We start from the raw sequence: 23,217 nt of genomic DNA on the forward strand, positions 1-23,217 counted from the left end.
AAATCTCGGGAAGCGTTTAGTCGAGGTCTCTATAGTCACCTGGCTGGGTTGAACGCCTCTACGTCGACAGCACGTCGATCGGAGTCTCTCTCGTCGGAAAACGGAGCAGGAAGAGAAATCGCATCGATAGAAGAGGAGTGTACGAGTGATCACGGCGAGTGACCTCGACCTCAAAAGCCGCCTAGAATCTCGGAGCAGAAAAAAGCGGTCGGTGAAATATCGGAGCCGCGCGACCGGTGTCGCTATTACTATGTAAATTTTCAGCGGGTGTACATACGTTCGCGCGCGCGCGCGCACACAGTCGCCAGCGAGCAACGGCGTTAGCAGCAACGGCAACAACATTATCGTCAATAACAGCGAGTGAAACGCGCACGGGCGAAAGGGAATCGCGCGGCACGCCTCGAGCAAGAGATCTGACCTCTTCTCTGACCGATCCCAAGGAAGCCCGCAAACTGGCTCCGGAAGTGAGGATCAAGCAAATTGGAATGAGGGAGGATCTGCTGTCTATAATACGGCACACGAGCAGCGATCACTTCTCGGAAGAGCTTTAGCCGGGGAGCTTGACCAGGAAGTAGAGAAGTCGCGAGAAGCGGAGTTTTAGCCGCGGGAGCGAGTATAAATTCGCGAGTAGAGTATTCGCGCGATAGAGTAGAAGCGGCTCTCGTTGGCGGTTTTATTTTATTTTATTTTTTTTTTCCGTTGGAGCAGTTAGCTCCGCACACACACATACACACGCATCGGGCTTCCTTTTGCTCCGGTGTTATTCTCTAATCGACCATAATTTCGTCACCAACGGAAGGGACAGGAAGAGTGAGGGAGAGCCGAATACCCCGGAAGACCGGTTGTTTTCCGTCGGATCTCTCGGTTATGCCCTGGGTCGCCGCATGCTTTGACCTGCTGGCGACTCCGTTACTGGGTTACTGTCTCGCGGTCAGAAAACTGGCCCTGCAAGCCGGCCTCCTGCAGGAGAAAAAAAGCGATCTCGCCGTGAGGCAAACATCTAACACGGAGACACCCTTGATCGCCGATAACACAACCATCATGGCCCCCAACGCGGAAGAGCAGCGTCAAGGTAAAGTTCGCGTATAGGGTGATTTGCTTGATGAGGGAGGAGGGAGGGGAGGGGGTGTAAGACGTTTGCTTACGTAATGTGTATATGTCTTCTTTACACGTCACTATTTTTAAACACCCGCTTTTTGTTGCGGCTAATGGTGCTTATCTGCATATAATTAACGTGGCTATATTGACAAAGTGCTTTGTATGGCGAACGTATAGTATAGTAGAATACATAATTCATCAAACATATACTAAGCTCCTGGTTGCATGATAGCATTCAATTACGTAATCTTCGAAAAAAAAAGAATGAAAGAAGCTCGAATAAATCCGTGGTAAAAAGTAATGTTACCATTGTATTTATTTATCATAAATTCCTATTGTAGACTATCCAAAGTATTGAAGTATTTATTATGAAGAATAAATGTGTTCTTAGAATAATTATCAATTAAACAACAAATTTGTTTATTTGTTAATTGTCCTATAAGAAAATGCTAGCATAATTTTCTCAAAAATACTTGTGCGTTATTTGTACGTTGACCAATGTAATTAACATAAGTATTTTAATAGGTTTACGTCATCAAATAATAAGTGCATTGTAAGTAGCTTTTGCAATTTGTGTATGTGCATTAATATTATTCGCTACTTGTTGTTGCAATCAGCTGATTCATTTCAGTAGAATTTCAAACAAACATTCACCGTATATTGAGGTAGAAAAGGGTAAACTTGAAATTTATGCCTTTCATTCTTTCTCAATTTTCGTTTATAAAAAATAAATACATACGTAACACATATAGGTAATATATGCTCTATGGAGCTGCAAACTTCTTTTTACATTGTGTTAGAAGTCGATTTAATAAAATTCTAAGGAAATGAAAAGTGAAAGGAAAATAATGACTCGAGTATTGAGGTCGCCGTCTTTGCTATCGCAATGTCCGTCCTGCCCGTCTTACATTACACTTAACGCTTCTTCATTCGTTATTTTCAGCGTAAAATTAATAGCAGCGAATATTTTGTGTCTTCAAAGTGTGGAAAGTACATGCATAAGTTTACATTGTACTATCGTCATTATCTTCTGTGTGCATGAGAGAAGGTGGCTGGCTAAAATTATAAAGGATATAAATAAACATATGAATGCGATCCATTTAATCGTCATATTATTTTCATCTTACACACTACGGCTTGGATAAATTATCGACGCGTGAAAAGATAATTAATATTTCGGCTTTAAGTAGTTCAGATATTCTTTCTCAAACTTGTTAATGCAAACTCGAGAATGCGCGAGCATTGCCCCATTAATGTGTTTCATTTTTATTACATCTGCATTTTTTGCGACATTGTTCTCGTGTTACAAACGCCATTGTTATACGCATTATCGGATTCTTACAATTCCATGGAATATAATTTTGTGAAATACTCAACATAGATATCGTGGAAAATAAAATTGGACACAATTAAAATATATTAAACAAAAGATTGTTTAATGAATAGATTGTATGCAAATATTGCAAAGCATTGATTGGTAATTCCTACATCATATTCTGCTTAATGATGTTTAATTTTTATATATACAGCAATATATACACTTTTAGTTGAAATTATTATCCACGTTCAAAAAAATTTTTAATAAAAACGATGAATATTTTGTGTCGTACAACATGTTGTATACATTAATTAAAATATACGGAAATCAAAATACACAATATTTTTGCAAGAATTAAATAAAATACTTACCTGTTAAAAATTATATATTTACGTGAGAAAGACATACATGAGAGACTTTTTTCCTTCTAAAGCTAAATATTATGTGTCTGTAAATATTATCTGAAACGATAAATATACCTATACACTGAAACGTATCTTTAATTTATCATTTTGGCATTGAGAAATCGATAACTTATCACTATGTCGTCAGGAACCAAATTGTATTCGACTCTTATCTCCTAAGTTATGCAAGTATCGGGAATTTCAGAATTGTCACAATTTCTTACATTTAAAAATTCTTTTGAGAATATGAGAGAAATTGTTGAAACAAGTGGATGGAATTAAACATCGTAAATTTTTACTAAAAAAAATCTCATGGAATATACTAGAGTTTTGAATCAAATTTCTACTAAAATTGTTTTTATTTATTTTGAAAATAAGATTCGTATTTGTGATGTTATTTTTATTCTTCACATTTAATTTAATAATATTTTTTAAATGTTAAATATTGTAAAAGAAAATTTCTTAGGTTTCATCAAAAAGAAGATTGTTTGAATAATTGAATTCTTAATTTGTTTAATATCTGTATTATTTTTACTAATAAATAAATAAATAATCTTAAGTCACATTATACAATATAAAAATATATATTAAAGAAAATTTTTGAACATTCATGCACAAGAACAATAAATTATCTCACAGGCGTACAATAATCAGAAGTATAACCCCTGATTTCCACGAACGCATTACCGTTAAATTTTTATCTGTTGATAACACTGGTGAGATAATATAAATCCTAAGTCATTATGCATATGTGTTATCATTTTGAATTCAGATATGGAATATAGAAAGATAAGTTTATCATATATATGAACACAGGTAATGCTTTATATTTTTGGAATTTCCTCTTAAGCTGCCATTTTCGTTTAGCTCATAAATCGCAACAATAATTAATAATAAAATTAAGTCAGTTTATTAATTATGTTTGTACAGGTTATAATCAATATAATTGAGCAAAATATATTAAACATAAAATAGCATTGTTCAAAATACAGACTCAAAAAATGCCTGATAGCGATAATATACACCACATGTTTGCAAAATTTAAAGAAAGAGAATAAATTATTTTATTCCTGCTAAGAATAATTGGAATTTTACTGTGTTTAAAAGGAACATTATTGTTGGCTTCGGTAATGCGTGGAGAAGCCGAAACAAAGCCAGTTCACGCGCGTTTACGAATCTAAATATAAAACCCGTTGCTAGTGGGGCATGAAGCATCATATATATTTGATTGCCCGCTCGTTCGACGTCATAGTATTCATTAAATTTATGCAAAGTCTCTAGAACAATTAAGTTTCGATTCCCTGATAGAATATCGCCTCTATCGATCGCTCTTGTCAGGCTTCAATCTTTATATCATACTTTTAGACAAATATGGGCTAGATAAGATAATTAACACATGCTTTATACGTGAAATTAATATTACTCACCTGCCAATTTTAAAATTATAAAATTAATTTGTACAATATCTATTTTCTTATGTGTGCATTTTAATTAATGAAATTGTCAATATTTTTGTAAACTTAATTATTTCTTATTTTTCGATACACAATGAATCTTTATGATCTGTTTATACATATATATTAAACGTTTGGAAATTTGAATTGAGTTTTTGTCGTATATTGACTAATCGATTTAATTAGCATACATTATTGTTAAAGAAATTTATAGTTTTTTTGTTTTATATCTATAAAATATACTTCATCGATGTTTTAGTTCCAAATCATTGAATCAAAAGTAATTTTTTTTTACAAACACGTGTAGCATTTGTCAGTGAGTGATAATGCGAAATTATTTCTCTGTACTTATATGACATTATATATGCATATGTGCATCTGTATTTCATACGCACGGCGTTCTCATAAAATACAAATTAGATGCTTTTGCAAATGTGTACCTAATGCAGTGTAAAAATTCAAGTCAATGCATAATGCAATATTATTCTACACTGTAGCTCGAATGTATTTCCACAACTCCCGTAGTTCATCTGATACATTTTACGATCTCTCGTTATTTTCAAGAAGAGCGGAGTTTTAGTACTATGTTGCTGCGAGTCCAAAGTCACACTTTGTCGTATATACCACCGTGCTGTATATACCATTCTCATGTTACTGCTCACGTCTGTAAGCATAAGATGTGTCCAAATATATTGCCAAAATTTTCGCGCTAGTATCACAAAATGCCTCGTTCAAAGAAGCTCTGACTAATAACATTATATTTAGTTATTATCCTGTAATTCTCTGCAAAAATTGTATTGACGACATTTCGAGACAAACTTTTCCAATGTTTGTCTCGAAATGTCGTCAATAAAATTTATAAATATACATGTTAACATTTTATAAACATGTCTTATATTTTTATTTTCGGATGAGATTTTCAAGAAATAAAATTAATTGAAAAAATGTGACTTTTTTTGCATTATGCACTGTATATTTAATGTTATTATAATATCATTGAGAGACATATTTTAATAAATACTTAATATAAATTATAGGTACAATATAGATTGAAATAAATTCTCACACTCGTGTATGAATGAGAGAAATATGTTGCAAAATTTACGTCATAAAATAATTTCAGTCGTTAACGTATTAAATTCAAGATGGTACTTGCATAAATTGCCTAATAAGCGCAAATAGAATTTTGCATTCTTCATTATCTATTCTCTTTATTCTGCTTAGACCCCGGTAAAGAGAAGGTCGCAGCAAGAATCTCGGGTCTAGCAAAGTCATCGCGCAAATTCGCGGGAGTTGTCATAGCCACTTGCGGTCTACCGGCTCGCGGAAAAAGCCAAATCGGGCAGAGCCTTGCTCGCAGACTCATTTGGAATGGCGTAACTACAAAAGGTAGGTATATTTAATGACTTGTCTTAAGATAAACATTTATTATATCAAGTCCGTTATACAATAATCCATAGAGATTTTTTGCTATATTCAACTTTTATTCTTGATTAAACGAGAGATTAAAGACTTACAATATAAATATCTTGTTTCAGTGTTTCGTGTGAGTGATTACCGAAGAAAACGATTCGAATCTCATATAACACACGAACTCTTCCGGTCAGATAATGCGGCAAACAGTGCGTTAATAGCTCTCGCTCAAAGAGATGCCATGCAGGATTGCGCGGCATGGCTCGCATCTGGAAACACTGTAGCGGTAAGTGTCCACAGACAGTTTCTTCGCGAGATTACGATTAGTAAAGAGACATAAATATCTCGAGTAACGTTATCTCTTTATTATGACAAAGAGCACTTAACTTTACTAATCTACATCCTATTCGAGAGCACACATTCTTGATTACTTCTCTGTTCCTACGATAAAGTGATGTCGTAGGAAACTGCGTGACAACTTTAATTAAATGATTAAATTATTTGAGTAGCTTTACAAACAGTACGACATTTTACAGTTATTCTCTCTCTCTCTCCTGTATTAAGATCCTGGACGCTATGCTAATCACGCGAACGCAACGCACGGAGGTCTGCGATTACTTCGCCAGCCAACTTGGTTACCGCGTTCTCTTCATCGAATGCGTCTGCGATGATCCAGAAGTCCTGAAGAACAACCAACAGGAGATCGTGAGACATTGCGCCGACTATGCGGGAATGGACGCCACCTTGGCCGCGGAAGATCTGCGCTCAAAGATCGCTTTTTACGCTGGATTGTACGAACCTATGGACGATAGAACTTATCCCAGAATCAAGATCAACACCGCTACCATGGATATCGAGACCTGCAAAGTATCCGGTCATATTGAAACCAGCGTGCTTGGATATCTCGGAGATATCAGCCTTAAATCCCACACACTTTATTTCTCGAGGGTAAGCAGTTCATTGCGATAAAAATAGAATATCTTATAATTATATATTTTGTCGCTATTTATTTTTCATCTTCTATTTTGCTTCGCGTTTTACAATGTTTTATAGTTTACAATTTTGAATTATATGTATATTATTTATATTTCATTGCAGCACGGCGAAAGCGAGTACAACGTGGTCGGTAAAATCGGCGGCGACGCGGTATTAAGCGCCAGAGGTGAGCGTTACGCTCAAGCCTTGTCAAACAAGTTCAACGCTATGCGTATTCCCGATCTACGGGTTCTCACCAGTCGCCTCCGCAGAACGATTGCAACGGTGCGCGGTATTGAAGCTCCCCAGGAACATATAGCCGCTTTGAATGAACTTCACGCGGGGGTGTGCGAGGGCCTCTCTTACGAAGAGATGCAGGAGCATTATCCGCAGGTAATTGTTATTTTTAAGACGATATTCTGCTCGACGGAGCAGAGTATCGATTGCCAGCTAAAAATACTCGAGCTTCGAGTCGTGGATTAAATTTAGCGGTTCGAGCAATCAGTTTTTTTTTTTTTAAATCGAAGGCAGTCGCTAATCGTGTGCGAAACAACCGTGACAACGCTATCGCATGTCTGTTTTTAATTTTGCGACAGGAGTTCGCTTGGCGCGATCAAGACAAGCTGCGTTATCGTTATCCGTGGGGCGAGAGCTACATCGACGCGATGCAACGTGTCGATCCGGTGATCGCCGAGCTGCAACGCTCCAACAACGTTCTCGTGGTGTCACATCAGGCGATATTGCGCTGCATCATCGGATTCTTTCTTGATAAGAAACCCGAAGAGCTGCCCTACATGGAAGTGCCGCTGCACACCATTATCTGCATCACCAGCCAGGGTTACAATTACAAGCTCGAGTTCATCAAGCTGCCGATCGAGTGCGTAAACACGACTCGCGTCAAGCCGACGAACTGCAGCGGCGACCGCACCGCTGCGGATGCTCTGATCACGGTTCCCGCCCACTTCGATATACCGGATCCTTGGAGGAACCCCGGCAACGGGCCCACTCTCGTGCAGCAGCACTAAGAGAACCAAAAACGTCCGTTTTGAAAATGACTTCAATCAAAATTTTAAACATGACGATTCGTTTAATTCCTGATGGTCGATTTAATATACAATTTTGCGTACAGTATCAGACAATTGAAGGAAATCAAATAAATAAGGTAACATCATCATAATTTATATAAATTTTAATTATAATATATTTTTTAATTAGATTAGTAAAGATTAATAACATCTTCAAAAGTTGATTTATGTCACAATTGAAGCAAGGCGTTCGTCACTTGTATCAATAATTAGCTGTATACTTTTCGGCGCTAAAAATGATTATTTACTTACCTGTGTGTGATTGGGATTTACTACTATTGTGAAGGGAAATTAGATCACACTGTCATTATTAGTTTTCTTATAGTGGCAACAACATAAGTAATTTTGTTATATCTTCGCGCGTAGTATTGAGCAAAGACACGACGTGTCAACTTAATTTAGGTGCAATCAACGGACGCAATAGATGAAAATGAAATATCTGCTTCGATATCAAGAATTCTTTTATATAATAACAGAGAAACGCATACAGACTTTCGAGCAGAAATATCTTTGATACTTAGTTGTGCAATGTTTTGTGTACGTCCGGATCGATTTTGACGATAGTTCTATAGGTCTATAGAATGTCGATAATGTACACCTTTTTGATAGCAATTGGAAGCCCATGACTCGAGCCCTCTACGTATCGCTCATAGTTTTATCAGTAGTTTATAGTGTTGTTCGATTTATAGTATGGTAGCGCATGCCATAGATTGAGATATATATTACTCGTCGTGCTAAACATACGCACAGATTTGTATATAGGACGGATGAGGATTTGATGTTGAAAACTGTTTGTGATAGAGAAATAGTAGCGCGTAGATACTCGGTCACTGTAGTCACTACGCGCGTATAAATCATCGTACTTTTTCGTATCTCAGCATTTTAAAAATTTCTTTTTCTCTCGAAATATTTTGCGAAACTTTTACTCCGTGCTGTGATCTTTTTTTTTTTAATCAAATTTATGATCTCCTTTATCGTCTCATTTGATCGTTTGAGTGTCCCATCGATTGTGTCGAAATAAATAAAGAGTAACGGAATACGTTCATATACACGCGAGTTGACAAATGTAACGATTGATTTTGTGACATCATGCCTTAATTATCCGGCCTTTTATATGATACGATCAAAACAGTAAAAAAAACTTATCTGGGTACTCTAAAACCTTATATTTTTATAAAGGATAGATATTAGATGTAATTATTAGATATAGCTATACTTCCTTTATAATGACTAATTCGTTTTGTATTTTGCCCAGCAATGCAATATGTTTATTATTTGTAATAATTTTTAAGTACTAAATTATTAACCACCATGCATCATTTCACGTATTAGTAAATTATAGAGAAACTCTTATTATAAAGAAACAACGAAATGGATGATCGAAGAAAAATCTTAACTGAAAGCTTATCATTATTATCAGAGACAGGAACTTTATTAGTTATTGAAGTCGTTATGAATTACGACTGTCTGCAAACAATGAGAAAGAGAGCTTATTATATCGATAAATTTTCTGCGAAATAAGATAATATAATATTGCGATTATCGTATACAATGATTTAAACGTACAGATTGATAATTTATCACTACTAGTAAATCTTTTTATCGAAACGAATTTTCTTGTTACACATATTTATATAAATTCTATTTAAATCCATATACCAGGGACTTGTTGAAATGTGTATTTTTAGCATATATCAATGCAAAATATGAATGCAACTTAATGTAAGACGTGGACATTTAATGATACATGCATTTTGGATAATTTAAATCAAGGGTTGTGTTAAATTCATGGAGTAGAATTCAAAGTCCTGCGTGAGTTTGCTATGATTTCCCGTAACTAAAACGTTATTCCGGGCTAAGGCCCGGTTCCACAAATGTAAGATTAACTTTAATCTCGGCTTGCTTACTGTTTATCTCTTCATTCTTAGATTAGAAAAAGATAAAGCGAATTGAACTTCGGTTAAATTGAGTTAAACGCGAAATGTGAAACTGGGCCTAAACAAGCAAAACTTTGCGAAATAATGTATACAAGTTAATCCTCGTTGATCCATCGAACCTCGTTAATCCACTGATACTTTACTGTATTTTATTAGAATAGTTTATTGCATAAACACGCATAATATTTGTTTAGCCGTGAACGCGAAGTTTTTCTGGATTCAACGCGACGCTAAGCTCCGAATTCTGATTATTCGCGCTTCCCGAGGGTCAGTTCAATAATTTTACTTATTTTAGAAAAAATAATTATGTGTGCTATGTATGTCTTCCTTTCCGAATAAAGAAGCGATCTAGTCGATCTTCCGATGTTTCGACTGCTAGATATTTCGTGACTCTATACGTTCGAAAGCCGCGAAAGGTGAATTATAATTTGTAATATGTATATTATATGGTTAAGATATATTATTCATAGTTTGAAAGCTTTAGAATTTTTTATTTGTACACTGAATAAATTTTTTTTACAAAACTTACATTTTACATTTCTTGTTTCAATCTCATTTTTCAAATAAAAGTATTATAAAAATATAATTTTTTCCCCTTGATCCCGCTAATCTATAAAGTTTATTATTATATCTGTTACAATAAGCCAACAGAAAAAAATTTCAAACTTGTTATTCCAAAACAGATTTTTAGAAATTAATAGATCTTGTATTTTAAAAATTAACTACAACATTCAAGAAAATTTAAATAGAAATTATAATCAGTGATAAGGTTAAAATTATTTATTTATTTCGATTTGTACAGTATAAAATTGTTCCAAGTTAAATTACAATTTTCAAAAATTTCAAGAAATGTTCGAGACTTCCTTAAATTTTCAGGATTTCGAATCGCAAAAATCCAAATTTTTAAAAATTAATAAAGTATTAGAATTAGTTTTACAATTTTATGCAACATATTTGTAAAGAGAAAAATAAACAAAATTTGTTTAAAACTATTAATTTATTCGCAATTTTACATTTATTGAATCTGACAATCATGCTGAACGGATATCTATAAATGCGTCCGATCAGAGAAAATTAATTTTAAGTGGGAAGGCATTAATGACCTATATAAAATGACATCTATATAAAATAATTAAATAAACTAAATAATTAAATAAACTAAATTAAATAAAATAGAAATCTTTGCAGAATAATCATGTAATGACTAGCAAGTTTCACATATATGACTAGATAAGTTTTCATTAATACTACAAGAACTGAAATCAGTTATTTCCCTATAGAAGCAAAATATTAATTATTCATTTAGAATTTTTATAAATCTAAAAAAATTGACAGCGTTTCTGCAAAATTTTTTTAAACAGAATCATATTCGTTTATGAGACAATCTCATCTTAATGAATAAAAAGATATACAAATAAATATCATCTATCATGGACTTTCAGCATAATATTTCCAATAATCCGGCATATGTTGAGAATATTGAATTCGGAAATTTTCCGCACTCAATCTATTTCCACTTGAAGATGTCATTTCCAGTATTAAATACTCGATTTCATTAATTTGGACGTATAGTCTCTTTGTTTAGCGGCCAAATGCAAATCCAAACTTCTCAACATTCTTGCTCGAATTTCTTGCGCGTTCGATTCCTGTTTACGAAAATTATTCGCTTGAATTTCATCTTTCAAATGCAACGATTCGTTTCGTTGAAAATTGTCGAGTTCAATCGTATTTAATGAGGAGGATCTGTTCCGTGATTCCGGCATGATAGCTCTCATGAATTCAAGGGCCATTCTTCGACAAGTATCGAAACCCAGTAATTGTATCTTTTTAGTATGAATGGCATCAATACGATGATTTTTCCAACGCGTTCCTCTGTCTATTATTTTAGCAAAAGAACTAGGTGTCCCGGGTAGATCTCGGAATACTTTGGTAAAAATTTCTTTCGTTAAATCTTCCTCACTGCCCGACGCATCTGTAAAATAACAGAAATATTTTAATAATATAAATTTGAAATTAACGATTTTTAATTTATGATTGTAAAGATTGTGTTCATAAAAATGTGAAAATAATATAGAAACTAGAAAGGTTTAAATATGAATTTATACATACATATATAAAAGCATAAGATATCTTGCATCAAAATATTTATTTATTTATTATAGTTTACATTTTAGACTTTGAGAGAGAGAGAGAGAGAGAGAGAGAGAGAGAGGGAGAGAGATAACAAAATAAATAAATAAAATCTAAATAAAAAATTAAATTTTTAATTTGCAAAATTTTGATCAAAAAAACTTTAGAGCAGTAAAATAATTCTCATTTTGTCCCACATAGCATACGAATGAATTGACGTCATGTTGCATTAAGAATCAAATTTGACGAGATTGTTAAGATATCTTATGAGAATGACTTCCACCTAGCTACATACTGATGTCGTTTCATATTTTTACGTGGAATTTAATTTGCAGAATCTTTCAAAATATCTGTGACAATTGATATAAGTCCGGGATACTCCAATTTTCTCTTGTTTCCGAAATAAAGAAAATAAATAAATAAATCTTTTTACAAAAATATTATTTTACTATGATAACCAATTATTCAGATAAATCATTTTGCTATTCACAATGGCACTAAAAAGTTCGTTGCAGTATGTCGGGTAATGGAAATGAACTTTGTCTCAAACTTCAGGAGGAAGGTCTTACAGAGTTTTAGAGTATAGACATTCTTTTTTCCATTGCAGAATGTTGCAAAAGTTCTTGTCGGTGATATCGAGCGAGTTACGCAATGCTTGATAGAAAAAAAATGCGAGAAAAGTTTTGCGTTACCCAGATCACTGCCATTATCGGTTTCTGCAACGTATGTGCCATCCTTGATTTCTCGTTGTAATTCTAGGACTCTGGCTAAAGCCAATTGGAGATATTCCCTTGTATTTGGATCCTATAGAAAAGTGAGATACACACACTATACGGAACATGTTTTTAGTCACGTTAAAGACATTTCTACAATATTGATTTTTTTTTTCTAAAACGTCTATATTTATTTAATAATTGATAATTATTTATAAAATAATTTTTTATTTCTAATTCTCTATTAAAAATTTATCTATTTCCAGCTCTTTATTGATTAATAATTTATAATGTAAATTTTTATTTAAAAAAGTTTGCAAAAAATTTCAAATTTTTTTTATTCTATACTATATATATAATGATATATATACGTAGAATAAAAAAAGATTTAACATTTTTTACACATTTTTTTAAATTGATTAAAGCCAATATAATGGAATTCCATGCAGCTAAGGCTTTTTACATTTTATAAAATTTTAAGAATTGGAGATGTAACGTATATATGTAAAATAAATTCATGTAGAAAAGATAGCTTCGTGACTGCAGACAGATATAAAAAGAAGCAGTTAAAGAGGAAAATTTGAATTATATTTCTTCTGGTATAAGCATTTATTGCTTTATTGCAGTAATAAGTTTACAAGAACTTGGAAATAAATATAATTTTTGTTTAATCGAATAATTCCTCAAGTTGAATACGATTACATTACTTATTAAATGCAATAATTGCGGACAAGAAGGAATTACAAATATTATCTAACTTTATTATAAACACTTCAATGAATACTGACAAATAGCTGTTTTGTCTCTTTTTCTTGTTAAAACAATTTTTATCACTGGCATTTATTCATTTTTTAATCAAACTTGACTAGTACTTACATAATTATATATTATCAATATTCATCCCATTAAACGTAATATTTTAATGAGATTTTAATTAATAAGCTTAACGTACCGCGTACTGTTCACATCCTTTTGTTCTTTTAGCCTCATTGCCAACGTCTTCTAAACAAGGTGCCTGAATACACAAAAATGTATTAAAAGAATTTCTTTTATAATTTTTTATAATTTTAAATATATTAATATATAATTTTAAATCATCACTGTTTTATACAATTAGGAATGTTAATTTATAACAATATCATTCTGTATTATTTTACAAAAGTATATCATTTTTTTATAAACTTACCGACGAATATCTCTTCATGATCTGACTCAGTGTTTATCCATCTGTAATTCAATAAAACTGAAAGATTGACTTTTTACACCATAAAAATTTTATTCGTGATTAATCGTAACAAATAAATTTCTGCTCAGAAAACCTCAGAAAATTCCGTCAAACAATAATAATGCTCAACGTTACTTTTAATTAAATCCCTTTTGTTCGCTTTTATTTACATTAAAAATTGAAAATTTTGCTATATTTGTTTCCTTTATTTTGTGTGATGTTCAACTATCACGGAAATGTAATAATAGCAGCAGGTTGTGTATTATATGTCGATAATGCATTACAATTGCTATTTGAAATAATGTATCGACTGGATGTTTCCGTACAGTATCCGTTACTGTACGGAGTACCGTTACGTTTGAATGTTTTCATGAGGTTGAATCAAATTAATTAGTGATTTGTTCTCCAATTACGAGATCTATTGTGTCGAATATTTTTTAAACTACATTATAAAAATTTGATGATCTGTCAGACTGAATATTCCTGCAGCAAAAGCACACAGAATTCTTTTGAAAAAATTTTTAAATGATAAAATATTAATAATAATTTATATATATATATATATATATATATGTATATATATATATATATTGAATAAATATTAAACTATATATATATATATATAGTTTAATATTTTATCATTTAAAAATTCTTTCAAAAGAGTTCTGATTGCTTTTGCTGCAGGAATATTCAGTCTGACAAGTTATCAAATTTTCGTATCACGACACAGCAATTTTTAATAAAATTAGCGCAAATATAAACACACATATAGGCTGTAATGGGAGCTAGAAAGGTGGCATCTGTTTGGGGAGTCGTCTTACTGTGTCATCTGGAAGTAATGATACCTCGTGTTACTTACGCGCTTCTGCCTTCGACGTGCACCTCTACAAGTTTGTCCCTTAATTTCGGATCAGTTATCCGTTGTATCGGCTTCGTTATCTGGAAGTGCCGGAGTATCAAGAGATTCTCTCGCGCTTGCAGGTACACTAACGGTTCCTTTGTGCTGTACAAAGTTTCTCCGGTAAACCCTTTCTCGTAAAAAAAAAAAAGAAACCACGTCCTTTTCACGTCCCTTTTTATCATGAGAACGCGGCTCCCACGTTATTAGCCGTACGCTACGGTGGACTGTCGATGGACACGACTGTTGACTAACGTCGACGGTCGCGTACTACCAACCAACCCCCTCATTTTCACGACCGTTGTCGGAAGAAAGGGGGTCCTACGCGAGGGAGTTCTGTCTATCACGAGTCCCCTTCGAAATCCGGCTGTTTAACCGTCGTGTAAAGGTCCGAACGAACGGCAGATGCAAGAGCTCCCCTTGTTTCTCTCTCTCTCTCTCTCTCTCTCTCTCTCTTTCTCTCTGACCCCTGCGTGTGCCCTGTTGAAGGGAACGGACGAGTGGCGCGTGCGAGCGAGGAATACATTGCATGCACACCGAGGAGCCTCACATCGATAATTCTTATTCGACTTAGAAATGATGTCCGAGTTATCTTTGCGTGTGCACGTCCATAACATTTATTTACGCAAAAGAGAAAACAATATTGTTTTAAATTACATTTATTTGAGTTATTTTTACAATTCAGTCACGCATAAAAAGAAAATATTTGGAAAATATACAAAATATCAAATAAAATTGGATTTTCTTGAAAAATATACAACGCTTCGAAGTAATACATATATCTTGAAATAATCGATTCTTTAAATAATGTGAAATCGATTTTTTCTTTACAAAAAATATATAATAAATTAATTTTGAAACATCTCAAAAATATATAATAAATTAATTTTGAAACATCTCGCATCTATTAGTATACAGTGCGTAGTCGTTTCAGACATTAATGAATATTTTTTTCTTACTTAAATTACTTTTTAAATACTTAGCAATTAGTGGTACACATCACAAATTTAATTTAAATACAATAACTATACTAAATACTACAATAAAACATATAAATTTGTAGCGTACAGATAAATTAATTTATAAGATAATATGTAAGAATTAAAAGTCATAAGTGAAACAGCAGTCCTTGTAAATAACCCAATAGAGATCAATAAAAAGTATACATATATATAGCACAATAAGAAGCATTTACAAAATAGAATTTTAGTTTTATTAATATATTTATTACGCATTTTTAAGCAATAGAAGGAGAAAACATTTTCATAGGTAGAAAGCATCTCTTTATAAGGCATGTATCTATAAATACATAAATAATATTATCTTACGCGCAGTTTAAAGTTGCCAAGATTTAAAATGAATTTTGTTTCATGTCATCTGTTTGAGTTTTCACGCTTTTCTTTTCTCGTGAAACATTTGCGGTACGATCTAATTTAACTCGGTGAACCAATTACCACTACAAAAGAGGTAGTAAAACGAATGAACATTAGATCGAATCTCATTGTATCTTTTACTGTTCAATTTCTTTTTTACGGTTCACTTATTTAACGCGTTAAAGAACAACTTTCGTTGCTTACATAATTTTATTTTATAAAGAGATTCATAAAATTATTTTTTTGGAAACTAATTCTCTTGTTTTTCTTAATTTCTTAGTCTCATTAAAAATAAAAATTTTGATGATTCTATTAATGAGAAATAATTCTATCAAATAGATTAATGAGAAATAATTCTATCAAATAGCTGAATTATTAAGATTTAAAATGAGTTTTGTTTTATTTATGTCATTTGTTCCGTGTTTTCACGCTCTTCTCATTTATAAAACATTTGCAGTAAGATCTAATTTAACTCCAATTACTGCCATAAAAGAGATAATAAAACTAATAAACATTAGATCGCATCTCGTTGTACCTCTTACTATTTAATTTCTTTTTTACGGCTTACTTATTTATAGCGTTAAAGAACAAATTTAACATTCGTTGTTTATATAATTATATTGTATTAAATGTATAAAGAGTTTAATAATTAATTTTGGAAAATTGATTGCTTTTTAATCTTTCAATCTCATTAAGAAATGAAGAATCTTGTTCAATCAAATAAGAAAAACGTATAGTAAGATAATATATAGCTATACTAACTGATAAGTTGTAGACTAGATTGAGCAAGAAATACATGTATGTGCATCTACAGTACTATTATACATAGGTTACGTTTTAATGATAGACAAAGTATTCATACATCTTATTCATTCATTTCTACAATCACATTAAAAAAGCACATTCAGAAGCATTTTTCAGAAGTACACAAAAGTTAAATTTAAGGTATATTTCATTGATTCCTTTATTTATTATTTTTTTATAAATTAGGCCGAAGCAAAAAATAATTTTAGTTTGCAAATATAAGAAATTATTTTCAGATGCATATTATAATTTTAGCAAGTTATTATATCTTTCCTAACTCTCTATATTTAATTTAATTACATCATCAAAGAAAAATTTGACGGTGTGAAAAGTATACTAGTTGCCTGAAAGAATTCTTTCGGCAAAAAGGATTGTAGTCCGACTCCGCAAATGCAACTATTTTAAAGAAAAGCTACGTATCTGAAAAAGTACGTAGTGTAAATTGAAAAATTGCTACATACATATATTCTATATTTTTAGAGATTATGTACAAGCGGGTATCCAAAAGTGAGTAATCCTTAAAATGGTTATGAAAATATCAATTTGAACGAAAGTTTCTATTTGAATGCGTTTCTTTTTCCCCGTAATGGAAAACCTGCAGCGTTACCACACATGTAATCATCTTGATGAAGCTGCATTCATTATCGATAGTAGTGGTATCGCGAATTGCACTGCAATTTACATTGACGTCCGCAGGTTTTGTTTATATTAAACATGAAATTACTTAAGATTTAAGCAAGATTTCGATCGCCTACGTTAGCCTTATTTAAGTTTATGCTGTTCATTTCAAATACCGCGGTCGAATCTTGAGTACGTCTTCGGGAGGTGGAACCGAAACTGGTCTCGTGAAACAATCGTCGACGTCTTTGAGATAAAACACTGTGTCCCTGAATCATACCGTTTTTCATCCGAGTTCTACCACAGATAGGGGGAACACCCGGTAGACAACAGCATAAATATCTATTAAACCTATAGCGGAAGAACAGGAATAGTAATTTAAAAACAAGTTGTCATATTATTAAAAAAAAAAGAATTTCTCGATAATTAAACTTATATCTCTTTTTTGAAATAGGACACTTTCATGCAATAATATATATAAAAAGAAATAATATTCCATGTACTTTATAAGCAGAAAAAAATTATTCACCGATACATAAAAAATATATAAAATACATGAACGATCTTCCAATAAAAAAGTCTGCGGAAAAATTTGCATTTTGACGAGTTTTCAGGAAGTAGTACATGACGAAAAACTATTACATGTTTTATTATAAATAAAAATAAGTTTATCTGATAATATTACTTCCTAATTATAAATAAGATTATGTACGTAAGATTCATGTACTATAGAGTAAATTTTGCGTAATATACCCTGTACGCGAATTTTGCGTCCCTCAATGTTTTTAATTGTTACATCGAAATAGAAAAAAATCACGTTTTTAAGTAATTGTTATAAATTAAAATTTACTTATTTGATTAATATAGACATTTTTTATGAGTAAAGAAATATATATGTACTTACTTTTCTCGAAATGTACGGCTAATTAAATACAGAGCTATGGGATTAACGCAGCTATTGCTGAAACTGAGGCAGAAACCAACAATCCTGAAGTAGTGCCAAGTATAATTATAATCGTACTGGGCCGTTGGAGTAAAATGGAACCACAGCATAAATATGTGATACGGTAGAAAACAAATCACGAAAACGATTATAAAACACACTACCATTTTTCCCACCTGTTAAATTGCAGCAACAAACAAAATCATTAATACAAAGGCGTCCAATAAGAGGCAATTGAATTTTAAAAACTTCAATAAAACAAAGCATGATTTTAATATTTCGAAATTTTAAGAAGTATGTTTTCACATACCCTTTTGCGCGCCTGTATTTGATCAGTGTGAAGATCACCACCGGGAAGTTCACCTGGCATATTTCTGGTTGACAATGTTAAATTCCATGCCATGCCTAAATAAAAACTAGCTATCACGCATAATGGTATCACGTAATATGCCAAAAATTTGAACATTACAATACCCTTTTCATAAGCCATCCCTGTAAAAGCACATTATGCAATGTTTATGTTTGCTTAACTACTTACGTTAGCGTTACAAAATTTTTTTTCACATATTTAATTTTAATATTGCTCAATGTGTTAAGATAAAAAATTGCGTATATGTATATGTAATAATATGTAGACTCCATTTTGGAGCTATATTTAACATCAGAAATGATAAAAATATGAAAGTTATTAACTAATCATATATGAATTATATCAGAAAAAGTTCGAAACTCCTTCTTTCTAATAATAGATAAAATGTGACATTATCACATAGATTGTCTAAAATTTCATTATAAATTTTACACTGTACATATCCATTTACATATTCTTAATTATAATTTTATGATATTCAGAGCAGTGTTTTTATGACTTACCAAATTTTTCGGGGAAAGGGCTGCAGATAGAAATGGTAAGATTTTCATGTATTTCTATAGAATATACATTAGCGAAAAGCGCGGAGGGCATAGCTAAGACAATCGCTAAGACCCAAATAAGGGTTACCGTTAAAATGGTAAGTGGGTTTGCTCTTAAACCCGCCATGTGGCGACGAATAGGATTCACAATGGCGCAGTATCTATAAGAACGTGAGAAGATGCGGCATCAGATCATAAAAGCGGTAGAAACTCATTTTAAAGATAAATTACTCAAGATACAAACAATAATTAATTTGCATATCTCAGATCCTTGTATCTTATCGATTTTACCTAAACTAATCTTTCACTTGACGTAGATAAAATTTTACAATTAGAAAAAAATACATCAAGAGGAATAATTGGAATTATTTAGGTCAAACATATTTAATTGTCCTGAATATTAATGATCGTTAACATGGAAAATTTAATTGTATCTGCATTAATAGCCAACGGTATCGTTCATTGAAATGAGTTACATAACATACGTTAATTAGCTCCAAGAGCCGATTTGACGCTTGGATATATTATATAATATGATTGAAATTTCAGTTTTAGTCTCTCGAGTTAAATTAACCTGCGGATATTTGTAGTATCATCCAACTAAAATTTTGCTTAATTCCTTGAGTTAATTTGCACGTAATGATAGCGCTCTTTAGTTCACGTATTTACCTTTCGGCTGCTAAAGCGGCTAAGGTAAATACCGATACACCAATCGAAATATCCTTAGCGCATTCAGATAGTTTGCAAATAGTTTCGCCCCATGGCCATGATTCGACCGTGTAAATAACTGATGTAAATGGTACGCTAGTCACCATTATCTGTAACAATAAATTATCTCTGTATTCGAGATTCAGATAATACTGTGCCGTCAAATTATCATAAAGACATAGCATAATACTTTCATAAAAATTATTGGAAGATCGAAAATTTTGAATATAATATATGTGTAATATATATTTCAATTACCGATATTTTCCTAATAAAAATTTATTTCTAAGAAAAGATATGCCTTTTTATTTTTATTTTCTTATCCTCGAGAGAAATATATATTTTGATTTTTTATGTATGAAATTTGCTTTCATATTTGAGATAAAGAATTATATCAAATAATTTTTACTTTTCTTAAATTGAAAACAAATATTAAGAAACAAAGGAAGCGCAATCGCACAGCCGTACCACTCACCAACAGATCGCCGACAGCTAAAGATAGCACGTACGTGTTTGGTATATTTCTCATATTGGGGTCACATAGTAAAATAAGAATTAAGATTCCGTTTCCTATTACACCCACGATTAAAATCAATGAAAATAACACGGGTACGAAATAAGTCTCAGGTCTTTGTTCGTACGGTATGTATACGTTCTCGTCATAGTCCATTAAGGTTATGTTAAAAATATCATCTGCTGTCGTCATTATCTGTAACAAAAAAACATTTTTGTTGCTTCTCGCCGATGCTTTTGATAACTTTGAAAAAGAAGAAATCTTTTGCAGAATAACAAAAAAAAAGAACAATATTATATTTAGATCAAATACCGCATTCAAGTAAAAAAGAAACTGTACAATGATAAAAGTCACTTTTTAAATATCGCGTATTAATTAGCAGATATAATCACATTATTTTACATGCAAATACGTAAAAAATTGTGAGTGAAAATATTAACGCACGTAAGTAAAAAAATTAATATTTCATCGTTTGGTTCTTTTCTTTTGAAAGACAAAAGAAACGGCCAATAATTCGAGCACGTATAGATGTTAAAAAATTGATAATTTATTACATATAATTTTACATTGTGAATTTTTAGTGCTAATTTATTTTATTTTTACGAGATTTGCGTTTTTCAAAGAACTATAGTTATGTCCGTTGTTTTGTATGTCCAGCATACCTTAAATTTCCATTAATGTAGTTTTATGCGGTTGAGAAAGGCCAAGTAAGGCCGAAAATGTACCGTTGCGTTAACTACATGTATAAAATAACTACATGTATAATAAATTATCAATTTTTTAACATCTTTACGTGCTCGAATTAGCCGTTCCTTCCGTCTTTCGTTTATTAATTTCGAGCGGAATTTAAATATAATACTTCTCTTTTGCAATCAATCTTAAAAATATTCGTATAAATTAAAACACAAGACACTCTATCAGTAGCGTTTTATAAATATATAACTTGTTTTTTTTGCATCATACATACAATGAGAAATTCAGATTGTACAAAACGATACACAGTCAATTTGAAATACGGTGTAATAAAATGTATTTAGATTAAACCGATAATGATAAACGTGATAAATGTTTCGCAATCTTTATCTCGGCTGCATGCAATTTTTTCCAAAAATACAAATAACAAAGCAAAAAATATTTTTTTTTTTGCAATTTATACCTCTTGTTGTGTTGTTTATCCTAGGTATAATCGTATATTGTTATCGCAGATAGAATGATAGAAATGATTACAGATAAGAGTACAACTGTACCAGGTTATATTGTGCAAATCTGTAATGGTATAAACAGGCTAGGTATATTCCTTACTTTATTTCATCCATCGAAACATTTTTAAATTAAAATGCTTGCTATAATAAGCAATTTTAAAATTAAAATTGTTTCTTCACAAACATAAATAGTCATCAGAGAAAAATAAAAGACGAAAATTTTCGTAATGTTCACATTAATTTTATAATTAATTTAATTAAATATAAATGTAGCATAAAATCAGTATAAGCAAAAAAATAATTTAATTATCAGTTTATTATACTAGGCAATCATTGTGTGTGGACTATTTATAAAAAGAACCAGTTTAGAAGGGATTAAGATTTCCTGTGCCTTTATATCATGTATATACGTATACATATCATGTTCACTTGGATAGCATATGCTATAAAATCGGCCAATCAAATGCACATGGTGCATTACTAAGAGAGCTTTGATTTTGGCTTATTCAGATTGCTTGCTAATATTACTTGGAGAGAGAGAAACTCTACTTTGAAAATATGCTTATTGTTAGCAGTTTCCATTGTATTAGGTGAGTTGCGAATTCAGTACGATTTACATTATGCGAGACGCATATTTTCTCTATTTTCTCAACTACAAATTCTTCCCTAAATTGAAATCAGTCTATCATTAGTGAAAATAATGAATTTTAGCTAATATTTTACATAATTTTTACATAATTGAAATATTGAAGAGACATAATAAAATAGATGACATGAATTATCAGAATCATGCAGGAAATAAACACGGGAAATAGCGCCCAGATAAAAACCGAGCAAGGCTATCAGAGGAAATAGAAATATTGTATTATCGACGGGGATAAAGCAAGGAGATAGTTTCCGTTCAATATTATTAAATATAATAACAGATGAAATTATCAAAGAGATAAAAAAAATGAAAACAAGATAGGATGGACGACAATAATGTGAGGATCCTATGCTAGGCAGACGACACGATATTGATGACAAAAACAGAAAATGATCTACGACGGTAATGATAATGCTCTTCATATTTCAGGAAACTGCTAAATACTATGACCTGAAAATCTCATTGGAGAAAACAAAGGTAATGTCTAAAGAGTCTAAAAGATGCAAACTAGCGGTATATAATAAGCTAATTGAGCAAATTATAAAATTCTAGTATTTAGGAGTGACAATAAACTGCAGCAACAGAAACCTAAGCGAGGAGATGCAAAAACAGACTTACAAAGCTGCGGCAGTGGCAGCCGGATGTCTTCGCGACGTTATATCGAATAATACATGAGGGTAGAAAGTAAAATCAGAATATACGAAGCATGCACGGAGAGAATTTTTTTTTAATTTACCCTTCAAATCATGTTAATTGTGGGACAATATAGTATCTAGGCAAATTTTACTGTGCACTACAATAAGATTTTACAGTAAAGTTTATTGTAGTAGATCGGAAGAGCACACGT

At 31.9% G+C, this 23,217-nt stretch overlaps 3 protein-coding genes across 9 annotated transcripts in view; 1 reads left to right on the plus strand and 2 right to left on the minus strand.

Annotated features, from left to right (window-relative positions):
* The first annotated feature begins 6 nt into the window (after positions 1–6).
* Positions 7–10,040, plus strand: LOC105459632 (6-phosphofructo-2-kinase/fructose-2,6-bisphosphatase-like). The gene is made up of 6 exons (XM_011705808.1): positions 7–1,072; positions 5,499–5,663; positions 5,813–5,973; positions 6,252–6,635; positions 6,786–7,055; positions 7,259–10,040. The coding sequence occupies exons 1-6, from the start codon at positions 868–870 to the stop codon at positions 7,685–7,687; spliced, it is 1,614 nt and encodes a 537-aa protein (XP_011704110.1). The 5' UTR covers positions 7–867; the 3' UTR covers positions 7,688–10,040.
* Positions 10,041–10,666: 626 nt separating this feature from the next.
* On the minus strand, positions 10,667–14,898 carry LOC105459633. The gene is made up of 5 exons (XM_011705809.1): positions 14,612–14,898; positions 13,714–13,754; positions 13,480–13,542; positions 12,507–12,618; positions 10,667–11,656 (listed from the first exon to the last, which is right to left on the minus strand). Exons 2-5 carry the CDS (start codon positions 13,729–13,731, stop codon positions 11,223–11,225), a joined length of 627 nt encoding a protein of 208 aa, XP_011704111.1. The 5' UTR covers positions 13,732–13,754; positions 14,612–14,898; the 3' UTR covers positions 10,667–11,222.
* Positions 14,899–17,072: 2,174 nt separating this feature from the next.
* LOC105459634 (gastrin-releasing peptide receptor-like) overlaps positions 17,073–23,217 on the minus strand; it is a 20,545-nt gene continuing 14,400 nt past the window's right edge. For 4 of the 7 annotated variants that reach the window (XM_011705815.1, XM_011705817.1, XM_011705816.1 and 1 more), the window contains 7 exons: positions 21,679–21,788; positions 20,484–20,717; positions 19,970–20,118; positions 19,262–19,461; positions 18,699–18,880; positions 18,350–18,564; positions 17,073–17,796 (listed from right to left, as the gene is read on the minus strand). In XM_011705815.1, the coding sequence (XP_011704117.1) occupies positions 17,559–17,796; positions 18,350–18,564; positions 18,699–18,880; positions 19,262–19,461; positions 19,970–20,118; positions 20,484–20,714 (1,215 nt within the window). In that variant the 5' untranslated portion in view covers positions 20,715–20,717; positions 21,679–21,788 and the 3' untranslated portion in view covers positions 17,073–17,558. The remainder of the gene's footprint in view (positions 17,797–18,349; positions 18,565–18,698; positions 18,881–19,261; positions 19,462–19,969; positions 20,119–20,483; positions 20,718–21,678; positions 21,789–23,217) is intronic. The other 3 variants (XM_011705811.1, XM_011705813.1, XM_011705812.1) reach the window with 1 other exon arrangement.

The sequence above is a fragment of the Wasmannia auropunctata genome, unplaced genomic scaffold, assembly GCF_000956235.1.
Source record: "Wasmannia auropunctata unplaced genomic scaffold, wasmannia.A_1.0 LD334173.1, whole genome shotgun sequence".
Lineage (NCBI taxonomy): Eukaryota > Metazoa > Arthropoda > Insecta > Hymenoptera > Formicidae > Wasmannia > Wasmannia auropunctata.

Coding starts and splice junctions, on each gene's coding strand:
- LOC105459632 (XM_011705808.1), top strand. CDS start 868: ATGCCCTGGGTCGCCGCATGCTTTGACCTGCTGGCGACTCCGTTACTG. Junction 1,073..5,498: donor CGCGGAAGAGCAGCGTCAAG/GTAAAGTTCGCG, acceptor TATTCTGCTTAG/ACCCCGGTAAAGAGAAGGTC. Junction 5,664..5,812: donor GAATGGCGTAACTACAAAAG/GTAGGTATATTT, acceptor ATCTTGTTTCAG/TGTTTCGTGTGAGTGATTAC.
- LOC105459633 (XM_011705809.1), bottom strand. Junction 12,619..13,479: donor AAGGATGTGAACAGTACGCG/GTACGTTAAGCT, acceptor ACTTTTCTATAG/GATCCAAATACAAGGGAATA. Junction 11,657..12,506: donor CGATAATGGCAGTGATCTGG/GTAACGCAAAAC, acceptor GTTATTTTACAG/ATGCGTCGGGCAGTGAGGAA.